Here is a 12,942-nt window from a genome sequence, read left to right as displayed (position 1 = left end):
AAATCTGATAATGTGTAATAATCGTGGGTGGCTTTGCTGTTCAGTCTAGTCATATTTATTGCCTTTCTTATCTATTTCTCTGATCTCAAGTAAATGTGGCATTTATTTGGATTTGTGTTCGTGGTTACGAGGGACTGATATTTCTCCTTTCAGGGCAGATTTTCTGTTGCTCACTGCCAGGGTAAAACCCTCTTTTGGCTTTAAAGAAAAAGCCTCCTGTCTGTGATGGTCCCTGGGATTTGTTATTTTTGTGGTTTATGGTAAGGTTGGTTTCTGTTTCTTTAGTGCTGTGTTGTTGTTTTTTTTTGGTCATTATAACTTCCTGCTTTTGGCTTTATCATTTGAGACTCAGTCTTGTATAACATTTCGCTTTCTGTTTTGACTTTATTTCTTATTATATTATATTATACTGTTCTTTCAAAACTTCTGTTTTATAAATTGTCGTGTTTAAATAATTGTCTGTCAGAAATCAAACAATGGTTAAATGACAATTTCCTCCAGTTAAATGCAGATAAAACAGAGACCTTGATTATTGCACCTGATCACATGCTCTCAGAAATTAAGCAGCATATCAGTTTTTTAGACCCTTCATTTTAGTCGAGTCTCAGAAACGTAGGTGTTATATTTGATAGTTCAATGTCTCTTGAGAAACACTCTAAACAACTTGAACTGTTTTTTATCATCTAAGAAACATTTCTAAACTCAGGCTACTGGTGTCAAAGGCAGAACTTGAGATGATTATTCATGCTTTTATCTCTTCTCGTTTGGATTATTGTAACGGTCTTTTTACTTGTCTTAACAAATCAGCTCTGGATCGCCTTCAGTCTGTACAGGATGCTGCAGCAAGACTTTTAACTGGCACAAACAAGAGGTCACACATTACTCCAGTTTTGGCTTCTCTTCATTGGTTGCCTGTAAATTTTAGGGTTCATTTTAAGATTTTAGTTGTAACTTTTAGAGCTCTGCACGGTGAAGCTCCCCAGTATGTCTCTGACCTGCTGAAACCTCATGCTTCATCCCGAGCACTTAGGTCGTCGGGTCAGAGGTTACTGGTGGTCCTGCGTACTAGGTTTAAAACACGTGGGGGTCGGACTTTTCAGGCACTGGCACAGAGGCTGTGGAACTCCCTGCTGTTGTCTTTACACTGTCTAGACTCCATTGACTCCTTTAAAAAGCAGCTGAAGACATTTATAAACAAACAAGCTTTTAATTAATTTTTTCACTGTTTTATATTATTTTATTTGTATTTCTGATTTTATTGTGAAGCACTTTGTGATTTTTATATGTGTGTGAGAGAGAGAGAGAGATAGCCTTTATTTGTCAGTTGCAGGTCTTTTGCCCACAACCGAGATGACAGACCTTGCCGACCGTACATACAATACACAAACATCACATTGGGGAGACAGGTCAGGCTAGGGGGAAAAAAAACATTGAAATGTGTAACACAAAAGGATAATACAGGAATGCACAGATATCAACACACCATAGCACAATAAACACAGACAAGCAACATGGGAAAGAGTTCCAGTGTGAAATGTGCTATATAAATAAATTTTACTTACTTACTTACCTTCCCACTCGATTAGTTTGTTTCCTTTCTGTTGTCTGTGTGTTTAGTCGATATATTTTGGATTGCTTCCTGTTTTGTTTTATAAAAGTTTTCACTGGTGCCTTGTTTCATTTCTGACCTTCTGATTGTCGGATTGTTTCTTGTTCCCATCGAGTTGTAAGTATAGGCTATAAATAAAACAGTCCTCCCTTTCTTCTTCGACATGTCATCTGCTTTGGGTCCATTTCTGTTGTACAGAATTACCTTGTCTGACTCGTAGTGTTTGATTATATCGGAGGTTTTTGGACTTTGTGTTTTTGAATTTATTTAATCGCCAATTAAAGCGAGAGTTTTATTCGAGTTCTCTCCCTCCTGCGTTCTGGATGTTGCGTTTTCCTATCTGCAGCCCACAAAACCACCTTACTGTCTGCTGTCTGGCTTTGCCGAAGAAGTTCATGAACAAGTTTGTGACTGAAAGGCACGTAAACAGATTTATTGCGTATGTCGTGTTTTCCCTTTCACATCGCTAAATTTTGGGAGGAAAATATTTAAGTGAATCATAAACGTACCCAGTACGACACATGCAGGCTGCCAAGTTGCTCTTTACATTGAGCGTGTTGAGTGTGTCAGGGTGCGTCCGGTTTTAGTCTCAGTTTTACACAGAGATCAGTCAATAATGAAAGCTGGAAGAAGAACCAAAACGTTTGCAGAGCTCTGTGTGCAAACTGCTGAGTTTGCACACAGAGCTCTGCAAACATTACAAATGTATTCTTAAATACATTTGGCTTTTATTTTTCCTCCCCTTTATTCATGCTTGAATGTTTTTCAAGATTGTATCGTGACTGAGACAGAGCTGAGTTAGCAGACCAGCAAATTGTAAGATTTAGACTTATTCAGCTCTGTCTCAGATTTTGCAGAAATTGTTGTTCTCAGATGACTCTGAGTCAGATTCTTCCCTTTGACTTAAATATCTGCAGCCTCACATGTGGGGGAAAATGATGAGGATGATACCATGGCATAGTAGTCATGACTTCACCAACTTAAGGATTTCTTAGGGTCTGATTGGAAGTAATGATCTGTGTTTTGATGACGTGCCAGTTTCCAGTTTACACTGCACCCTGGTTTTGCATTAAAGCAGGTTTTCTTGGATAATGCCTGCGCTCCAGATTGTGTGCCAGATTTTTCCAGGGAACAGCAGCCTCTAAGATCCCACCCAGCCCCACCTCAGCTTCTTACAGAAGGTTTGCCCTTACATCACAGTGTATAGATTATCTGTTATCTGCCTTTACTTGAGCTGTCTGTGAAAGTGAAACACATGCATAAAATTTAAAAAAAAAAAAATACTGTTTTATGCTTGTTATGTTTGCCTAATGAGGACTGTGATCATCTAATTTACAGTGCTCTTGTTGGTTTGCATTATTGAAATAAATTAGTCCACATCGATATTTTTTTACAGGTCATCGGCAAAGGTTTCCAGGATTGTTGCTTTTTGGTTCCCCCTTATTTGCTGATCTAATTTAAGCCTTTTCTTTTAAAATTTCAAAAACATCCAATAATCTTCCATTTTAATGTATAAAAAAAGTTGTTTTTTTTCACAAACAAATTTGTATACAAATTAATTGGCTTTAGAAATCAACTGTAAACTACTGTGGAACTGCTTAGTTTGAAAAATGATAGAGATGTGAGGTGAGCTTAATGAAAAAGGAGACATTTTCTCAAAGAAAAAGTTTGTTTGCGTTAAGAATATGCAAAAACACACACACATAAAAACACTTTTTCATCTTTAGCAGTGGTTGTATTGTCATAAAAGCATATCATCTAAAGAGGGGATGATATTCTGACCAGTAAAAACCATGAAGTCACAGATTGTTTCAAAAATAATCAGTTAATCAATTCTACTGGATATAAAGAGGGAGTTATATAGAAGAATTTTTTTATAAACTCCAGGAGTTAGACAGCCGGGTATTCCCAGAGTTGTGTGTGATTTTCCACACAGATCTGACAGAAGTTTGTATTTTTAAAAAATGGTGAAGAATTGAAGTCAAAGTGCACAAGGGCAAAGCCTGGAGTTGGGTAAGTCTTTTTTTTAAACAGATGCTGTCTGGGGTAAAGGTCTTGTGCTGAAAGAGAAGTAGATGGCTGACTAGGTTGCATGCGCTCTTTCTCATTTCTGACCATTACAACAGTTCCTTCTACTGAGAAACGGCCCCATAACATGATGCAGCCTCCACCGTGCCTTAGCATTGGAGTGCTATTAGCCATCTTGGCTTAGAAAAAAAACAACAAGTAATAAAGTGCTGTTGAGATGGTTCTCCTTCTTCTATCCCACTTGTAATGATCTTTTAGACACTTCTTGTACATCCTGGACTCTCAAAAAAATCTGTCAGGAAACCGAGCCAATCAACTGCCAAATGGGGAAATAAAGCAAACATATGAGGTCTTTTTGTGACAACAATTTAAATTTCTTTTAGGGGGCGTTGTTTAGTTTTTTTTACTGGGTTTAACTACTATGGCTGCTAAATGACAAATTGCTTGGATGCTTCCCTGATTCAGGCCCTTCTTCCCTACATGTAAAATTATGTGATGAGTCTTTAGGGATTTGGTCTTGTTTTAGCTTTCTACAAACCCATCTCTGCTGAGTTTCCTTTTTTAAAATCACATTTTAGTTGTGTATTAGCTTAAAGACAACAAACTACTTTGGTGGAATATTTCCCCGTCTGTTTTGTTGCAGTGTTAATCGCACATCACGTGTGTGACTGTAAACTACAGTAAGCCACATTATTTGGATATCATTCTCTTATTTAAAGCATGTTTTCTTTCACTTCTCTATTTACCACACAAACGTTCATCGCTTTTTGTGCATTTGATAAACGAAACAACAACATGCTGTTTACTGCTGACTCGGGACTTTTTGAGATCATGTAAAGTTACCAGCCGTAGCGAAAAAGCGCACAATCGAGTTTAGTAAAAGATGATGTCGACCAGTGCAACAGATCAGGGCTGAGAGAAGTTACTGGCTCGATGCCATTTGAAATTTTGTAAACATGCTAGCTTTTCCACAAAATGAAGAACCTACAAAAATTTTAAAAAAAGAATTAAAAAAAAGACCCTTTCTTTTTTTTAAATTAAATGTTACTGGCATAAATGATCTCTTGTCAGGAACACTCAAAGTGTCACTTCCTCTTACTCTTGACACCAGAGAGAAGCTGTTGCTGCTTTGATTGCAGTCTAGCTGATGCCTTAACTATGACCTTTCTCTTTTTCATGCACACACACTGAGCTAAAACAGAAACCACTGCTGTATCTGAACTGTTACATGTATTGAAAAAGGAGATTTTAATTGCCGCGTTCATAGATTCTGCAAACACCAGTTTCTTATCACTGCTTTCACTATGCAGCTTTTCCAGTAACAATGATGTACTTTCTCTAAAAGAATTTTGAAAAAACATATTGCACAGTAATGAAAGTGACAAACAAGACAACAAAGAATACAAAATTATAATTTGTTGCACGTCTATAACTTCCCAAGCATCACTTTGAATACACATCATCATGCAGTACATACATTCTGCAGCATATCTGGGCTTATAAAAAATCTAAATGCCTATCTCTCTCTCTCTCTCTCTCTCACACTCACACTCACACACACACACACACACACACACACACACACACACACACACACACACAAAAAAAACTCTTGCCTCATTTGTTAAAAATCTAACTCATGTACAGTGTTTTTTCTTTGGTCTCAATATTATTTTTAAACTCAGTACTTTGCAGGTTGTACTTGAAGCTTTCGAACTCCTTCATTCCCAACCGTTTGCCTGAGCACGGGGCAGTGTCCTGGGCTGGCCGTGACCAGCACCCTGCAACCTGTTCGTTCACTTAGAAACTTCCTTAATGAGTCGTCGAAATATTGGTTTCCTTCTTTGTAGTTGTCCAACAAAAGCAGAGCCTTGCCAGATGTGATTAAAAGAGTTCTCAACTTTTCTGTTGATATATTTTTGGTGAGTGAAAGCTGAGTTGTTATCTCCTGAAACAAGTCGTCTTTCACGGAGCTGCAGTCAACATATAAGAGAAGATGAAGTGCGCTGAGGTCGAGGAAGTTGGAAAGGGAATCTGTGGGCCATTCAGTCCAGGATGAGATCAGGATGTGGGCTACAGTTGTTTTCCCGCTTCCGGGAAGTCCCTCAAGGAAAAATGTCTCACCAGGACCCGGGAGTAAAGCAGGAAGATTCACAGGGTGGCCTTCACTGAAAATAAAAAAAGCAAAGTCGAGATTGTGAAGTCAACAAAACCCCAAACAAATTTAGAGCATGGTGTGGCTGTGAGGTTTAAGTTCTTTTTCGAGATCCTGGGCTTATTACAGATTACTTTTACTTTACCTCACAGTGACTTCTGCATAACAACGTTTGCATTTAAAAACTTTACTGCGATACATCGTCATGTACTGTAGCTATCAGTGCATTCAAAAAATGTTCTTGAGCTGAGCTTCACAAGCTCGCTCACTGATTTCGCAACTGCTGCCTTGGATAAACCGATAGCCATGACAATGTCAGTCAACTATCATAAATTAGCATTAAATAGGCAGAAGTACTGTTCGCAAACACAAATGTAGGAACAAAAAAAAGAAAACAAAAGCCTTGCCATGCCATGGTCATTCCCTTTTGTGTATTATAAAAAGTTTTTAGCTGTCACAGGAACTGTGTTTAAACCCAGCATTATATAGTTTCATTAAGTTAAATCTGTAAGTAATCGAAGGCTGTGGCTGAATATACAACACAAATTTAGTTGAAGTCCACACAGTAAATTAATTGTGACCATAAACTTGTCTTTATGAGTGACTTATGTATGTATATATACGTATATATTGTACTATTCTTAGTTAGTGTATTGTCTGTCTTGTCTTAATGTTGGTTTATAATGGAGCACTGTAACAAAAAATAATTTCCCCCAGGGATCAATAAAGTATTCTGATTCTGATTAATAACCCCTAAAAATACAATAACCTCATTATTTTTTAAATGTGCTATCCATTACTGTAGATTCATAGAGGATGGTGTTACTGCTAACAAGGACCACTACCTAATAGAACACTAATTGAGATGACTTCATGTAGCACGCCACACACAGCTCTGCACAATGCTGGGTGGTTGCAAGTAAACGAAAAGAGGATTCATTCAAGGCGATTTTCTGGAAAGAAGAACAATTTTTTTTTTAAGGCTGCGTGTACGGGAAATGATATCGGATAAATGCATAGTCGTCTATTTCCCAATCATTTTGGACGCATGTATTTATGACTCACTTGTTTTGCAGTCTGCGAGGCAGCTCCTCCGCACTGAAAGTGGTGCATTGATTCCTTCGCTCTGCACTGAGAAAGCTTTCTGAGTAATGCGTTTTCACATTCAACCCCAGATTTTCCTCAACGTCGCCTGGAGACAAAAAGAAGTCCAGTCAGTCATTTGCTGAAGATGTGAAATATCCTGCAGGTCTTTCTTTTCAGATAATCTTTCAGTGGCACATAAATCCTGTAAACTATATTTCTCAACTTGATAAGCTACCTACCTTCATTACAAGGAGCTATCTCGTTCTCATAGTTGTCGTCATAACTTCTCAGACCTGACAGGACGGAACAGCATTGTTAGAAATATGACAACACGGAGGACAGTAAGATAAAAAGAAAAACACTGAAGAACTTAGTTTTATTTATAACCAGTGTAGAAATTCAACAGCAAAACAGCAATAAAAACATAACCACTGAACTCACGGGAAGCAGCGGTAGGAGCAGGTCTTTCCAGGAGGTTCCTGGTGCTGTGAGTGCTGTGATTGTGGGACCCTGTAACAAAAAAGTGCACTTTAATGCAACGTACTGGTACAGCAGGTGATGTAGTCTTTAAGCACTGATACACTGAATGTATGGAGGTTGTTGGGTTTGGTTTGTTTTGAATTATACATTCTTTAATTGATCTTATATTTGCTAAAATAGGTACGTATATTTATACCTATATCTCTGTATTTCTCTATATTTTTGTATCGATATGTCTGTTTCTACACTTTATTTTAAATCAGTGCTTGGTGCAATGGCAGATATGATCACTCAATTTCCCTCTGGGATTAATAAAGTCTCTGTGATTCTGATTCTAATATTTTGGCTTTGAAGTTTCAATTATTCCTCAAAATGTCCAATATTATCATATGCTCTTGAAAGCACCACAATAAAGATCCATGCCTTCCTGATAACTGTGTGACAGTTTCCTGATCTATCTGTAAGTAAAACGTCATTTTTACACATTCATATGTGAAAATATGTTTAATAAGTTTTCCAGTGAACTTGAGTGAGGTGTGTGAACAATAATATAAACTCGTGCTGAAAAAATCACCCATGCGTTTACAATTAGCTTTGAATTCCCCTTGTAGATAAACCAAAACCACACTGGGTGTTTCCCACAATCTAGCCGGTCTGGTCTGATAGTTGCGAAACGCAGTAGAATGTAAAAAGCTAAGTCATGGTCACACGAAAAAGAAAAAAAAAACACTGCAGGTCACATGCTAAAGAATTTCCAGCAAAGTTTTGTTCAAATCACAAGCATTATAGAACAAATCGGACAAGAACCTCCTGAAACGTTCACAGATGCTTCCTCTTTTACATGACCTACAGTGTCACCAGTGTTCCCGGGAGTATGCATGTGTTGTTTTCTTTTCTTTTTTTCCCAGTCAGAGCTGCGCAGCCTTTGACACAGGAAAGATACGTTTTGCAGTGCTGAGTAATGAATTCAGATTGTCTGTGAGCTGTTTGGCACAAGACCAACAACAAAGTTTTGGTTTTTCTTGGGCATTAAAGTTAAAATCATTTAGCCGATGTCAGCTCTGTCGTTGCACATTTTATGCAGTTTTACTGAATGTTTAAAATGAAACCAGAGCGAGCATTTGCAGCGAGGTGTTAAATACTTTGTCTGTTTTTGTGGCAAAGGGAAATGCAGGTTTGCATTAAGATCACCTACATGTTGTATTACAGGTTTTGCAAGATGACTGGCTTTCATTTTGAATTTGTTTCTTAAATATCTTGCAAAGTATCCATTGTTTGAGATAACTGTTTTTATCTAAGCCCATTATTCAAGATAACTGCTGCTATCTGTGGTATTTTAACACCTCACTAAATTGTTACCCATCATTTTGTTTGAAACCAACATTTCTGTCTGCAGCACGACACAGGATATGTAAGCATTCCTGTCTGTGCTGAACTGAGGGACTGATTGGTTACCTTTTCGTCGTCGATAGGTGACCACTCCGACAGAGACGAATGCCACTATCACTGCTATGCACAGTATAATGATGACAGCATCACTTTTTGCAGGACTAAGTGGTATTTCATCTGTGAAAAGAGTCAAAACATTGTGGGATTAGTATTTCATGGTAATATCTATGCTTTAGCAATTTTAGCCGCTCTGGAAATAACCAAACATACCAAAGGCATATAACCACAAACTTCCCTTTTGCTGGTCAAGGACAAAACCTTATGGCAGCTATAGTGCCTCGTTATGCTGGTGCAATGGCAGATATGATCACATAAAAATATCTTCTTTCACATATTTTATGTATTTATTTATTTGTTCTTGTATTAAAAATACATTTCTCTTACTCTAGCATTGAACATTTTATATGTATAAGAAATGAATTAAAATATATTTCTCATTTCCCTCAACAGGATCATCATTAAACCCTTTTGTGTTTATCATTACAATATGACTTACAATAAAGCTTCCTGTGGGAAATACCGCATGGGAAAATGTGGCTAGTTTTTCATCAAAGAAATAAATATGACACACGCAAAGCAAATTAAAAGTGAAACGGTTTCGATACGTGTTATGATTAAATATATATTTTTTCCATATTGGTGTGAAAACAATGAGCACCCTACATGCAGACACGGAAAAGTCTCACATTTGAAGATTTGCTACGCACCTACATCCACACACCAGACACACACCACCCACCGGCTTCACAGAAACACATGGGAGGGTCTTTGAATTCCAGGAAAGCGGTGGAAAAAGTGGGGGAATCATATCTACATATCTAAGTCTCTGCAGTTTGATGTAGGGTGGGGATAAAAGCCAACATGTACAAATCAAAATTCTAATCATAACAGGAAGTTGGTGATGACAGGAACACAGGTTATGAGAACATATTTCCTGTGGTAGCTTTGAACATTTAGAGCTTCACTTAAACTTTAGTGTCGTCTGCTCTTTTGGGGACTGTTTAAAAAAAATCTATTTCACTTTCTGATCAGTTAAACAGGCACAGTATGTAATGTTGGAGCCTTTTCTCTCCTTTTTTTTAAAGGAGGCACACAGTACAGCTGGATGATTCCCACCTGGAAAAGCTGGGATTATGTTACATCCCCCTTCCTGTTAAATATTGTGAGTATTGTTTTGGAAGAAATCCACTTCTGCAACGCCTTCCTGAAAGGAAGCCCTCCTTTTGATCTCAAAGGCACAGCTATAAGCTGCATCTAACTCTCATGCACACGCAGGAGGACATGTAAATACCATGTACCATTTCAAGACTGGAAACGAACGCTTACCTGGAATATAAATTGTTGCAGAGCTGCCGTCTTTTGTAAATTTACAGGTGTAGTTGTTTTTTTCTGATGAGCTGACTTTTATCTGGCTGGTGATTCTAAAAATCTGGTCTGGTGTTGATTCAGCAGTGGTGTTGGGATTGAGTGTCTTCAGGTTTCCATTCTGCCATTCAACCGTTGACTTAGGGTATCCCTCAGACTGGCAGGTTATCAGGACCTCATCACCTGTTGCTGCCCTCTCAATGTGTTTGGTCACTGATTTATAAGATGCTAGGGAAGAAAATGACATTCTATTGTAACGCAAGATTGATAACAGTATGTGCTGAGTTTGTCAAAGATTGTTTTCTTTTTTCTTTTCTCTTTTTTTTTTTTTTTTTTTACAAAATTGACTAATAGTGGTCTTTATTTCATTTTCAGTTTGAGTGAAACTTTAACTGGCCAGAAATGACCATGCGCTTTGGCAGTTACGAGACCATTCCCAGAACAATGCTTGTGAAATCTTCAGAAAAGAAAAGTAACAGGCCTACACTGCAACACATGTACTTCTCACCTTCAACAGACAAGGCTATAGTTTTATAGTCGGCTCCATCCGCTGAATGAACCACACACTGGTACTTCCCGGCGTCACTGATTCTAAGACTGGACATCTGTAAAGTGACAAAAGAACAAGAGTCCTCTGTTATGCCCTCTTAAAGAAACCAAAATGGAAAACTTTTCAGCTCTATCCCTCCCTCTGCCTCTCTTATTAGGGTTTTATTCTGTACTATAATATAAAAAATTAAACAGACTTAGTCATTTTATGAGTATACACCCCTGTAAAGTTCCAGTAAAGTTATCCTGTGGCACTTTCTAGGGAATTTAAACCTGTTGAGAGTAATTTTTAAAAAGATGAAGAAGAGCTGGCAAGTTTAAACAAGCTTAATGCTCGGAGTAAAGTTAGTAGGAATTAAGTGGTAAGCCGTCCAACATGTGTTATGTAAGTCTGAGTAGCTCAGTGCCAGGAATTACCTTCAGCTTAGCCCAGCCTTCCGCCAGCTCCTCGGTCAGAAGCTGCACTCGTCCCCGATACTTTGGAGATTCCGAGCGCGGCACGCCATTATCCAGCCGGATCACGTCCTGAACGGAGTCAGAGTTGATCCAGTGCCAGGTCACGTTCAGGTCAGGATGAGGATAGGAGGGTTTAGGGTTGAACTTGCAGCCCATCACGACACTTTCTCCAAACTCTGACGTATACATGCTTTGCTCTGCCTCAACAGTGAATAAGACTGCACGGAAATGACACAAAATAATGCCAAGATGAAGGTAAACACTCCAGTCTTAAAATGTTTACAAGCATCTTATACTTTTTACATAATCTCACTCTGCAGCTGTAAGTGCCTCACGTGTCAAATATGTAGTTATTGTTCTGACTTTGCTTCTACATATCCAAAAAATGTATTTACCACCCACCTGAGAGAGAGGGCTGAAATAACACTTGTAAAACTATAATAAGGGCCCAGTCCATTGAGATCTGAGGATGAAAAAAGGGATTATTACCAGATGCTGAAATTCTTTAGTGATGAAACATGAGTCACTTTACCGAAGAAAACCAGATGTGCAGTGTGACCTTGTTTGCCTCTTAATTTGGCAAAAAGCTGTGTGACACTATATCACATGGTAATCCCAATCTAGCATGACTCAGCTCCAAAGAAGTACTTCCCTCTTCTTTATCTTTTATAACAGGAAAAAATAACACCGGGAAGTTTTTGTTTTGACACTGAAGCCATGCCAGCACACTTCAACCGCACCATCCTCACATAACAGCCCACCTCTCTACATAAAACATCTTTCCACCACACCATTATATCTGGAAGTGTAGCTGTACCAGGCTTCTATGGAAAAAATATAACTTAACAGCAACTGCAAATGTGTACAAGAGCATCTTTGTTTGCTTACACAGTAAGCAACTTTGATAGGTGAGTAAGTAGGATATAAATAGACATTTTCTCCGGGATTTCCTCCCCAAGTGGAAAGACAACTACAGTTCTGCAGAACTCTGATTGTTAAGATCTGTCATCTGTTTGGTTAACCATAGTCTTATCTGATACGTGATAGTAAGGGAGTTTTAGAGTACGTGTATGCATACACAGATAAATCAGATGAGTCGAAACAGAATCCAAAGACAAAAATAAATGTTAACGTCAAAAATAGATGGCCTGTGTAAAAACAGAAAAAATGTACATGGCTCATTTGTACATGCAAAAAGATACAGAACATAGAATATCTTTACATTATTATTTTTTATCATTATTAATATTGTTATTATTGATGGTGTTGCTCTAGTGTTAAAAATATATATGTGTATATATATATAAATTTTTGAGTTGTCCTAAATAAATAATATGTCCTCTTACCTGTAGGTCATTCAAAAACAGCCAGCTGTGTTCTCATTAGTTATTTCCTTCTTCCTTGAGCTCTAAATGTGATCTGAACTCCCTCCGTCAGTCCCTTCGAACAGTTAAGGCAGGAGAAGTGGCCACGCCTCCTTCCTTTACTGTACTCAGCTCAACTTCTTTATGAAATTACGGCGTGTTTTTTCGTGGAAAGCTTAGACGGCTCGAAATTAACTCTCCGCTGCTCACACGGAAGCTGACTTGTGATTACTGTAACACACCGATAAAGAAGCGATCAAAATGTTCCCGACAGTAAACTCCTCCAAATATAGTGGCTCAAACATTAATGATCAGCAAACACATATTGAGCAACATTCGAGTCCTGTAGCTTGTGTCCGAAACTAATACTGGTTAGTTTTTTGTGGTATTTTTTTAACGCA

The 12,942-nt window shown here is 38.1% G+C and overlaps 1 protein-coding gene across 1 annotated transcript; it reads right to left on the bottom strand.

The window, feature by feature from the left end:
- Nucleotides 1-4,861: 4,861 nt before the first annotated feature.
- LOC147325818 (coxsackievirus and adenovirus receptor homolog) lies at nt 4,862-12,762 on the bottom strand. Its single transcript, XM_086300535.1, has 10 exons — nt 12,524-12,762; nt 11,580-11,640; nt 11,139-11,395; nt 10,681-10,777; nt 10,134-10,400; nt 8,814-8,924; nt 7,320-7,388; nt 7,118-7,171; nt 6,858-6,984; nt 4,862-5,805 (listed from the first exon to the last, which is right to left on the bottom strand). The coding sequence occupies exons 2-10, from the start codon at nt 11,632-11,634 to the stop codon at nt 5,319-5,321; spliced, it is 1,524 nt and encodes a 507-aa protein (XP_086156661.1). The 5' UTR covers nt 11,635-11,640; nt 12,524-12,762; the 3' UTR covers nt 4,862-5,318.
- Between the last annotated feature and the right edge of the window lie 180 nt (nt 12,763-12,942).

Source organism: Aulonocara sp. 'chitande type north' Nkhata Bay, linkage group LG7 (genome assembly GCF_057382095.1).
Source record: "Aulonocara sp. 'chitande type north' Nkhata Bay isolate Kocher_YH1m ecotype deep benthic linkage group LG7, A_spYH_male_GT1.1, whole genome shotgun sequence".
NCBI classification, from domain to species: Eukaryota; Metazoa; Chordata; class Actinopteri; order Cichliformes; family Cichlidae; genus Aulonocara; species Aulonocara sp. 'chitande type north' Nkhata Bay.
The sequence above is the reverse complement of the archived record's forward strand: the minus strand, read 5'-3'. Positions and strand labels throughout refer to the sequence as shown.

Excerpts from the sequence above, each read along its gene's own strand:
- LOC147325818 (XM_086300535.1), bottom strand. The coding sequence starts at position 11,634 with ATGGACTGGGCCCTTATTATAGTTTTACAAGTGTTATTTCAGCCCTCT. Across the intron at positions 7,389-8,813 it reads CACCTATCGACGACGAAAAG|GGTCCCACAATCACAGCACT; the intron begins GTAACCAATCAG and ends TTTTTGTTACAG. Across the intron at positions 7,172-7,319 it reads TGCTCCTACCGCTGCTTCCC|GTCTGAGAAGTTATGACGAC; the intron begins GTGAGTTCAGTG and ends CCGTCCTGTCAG.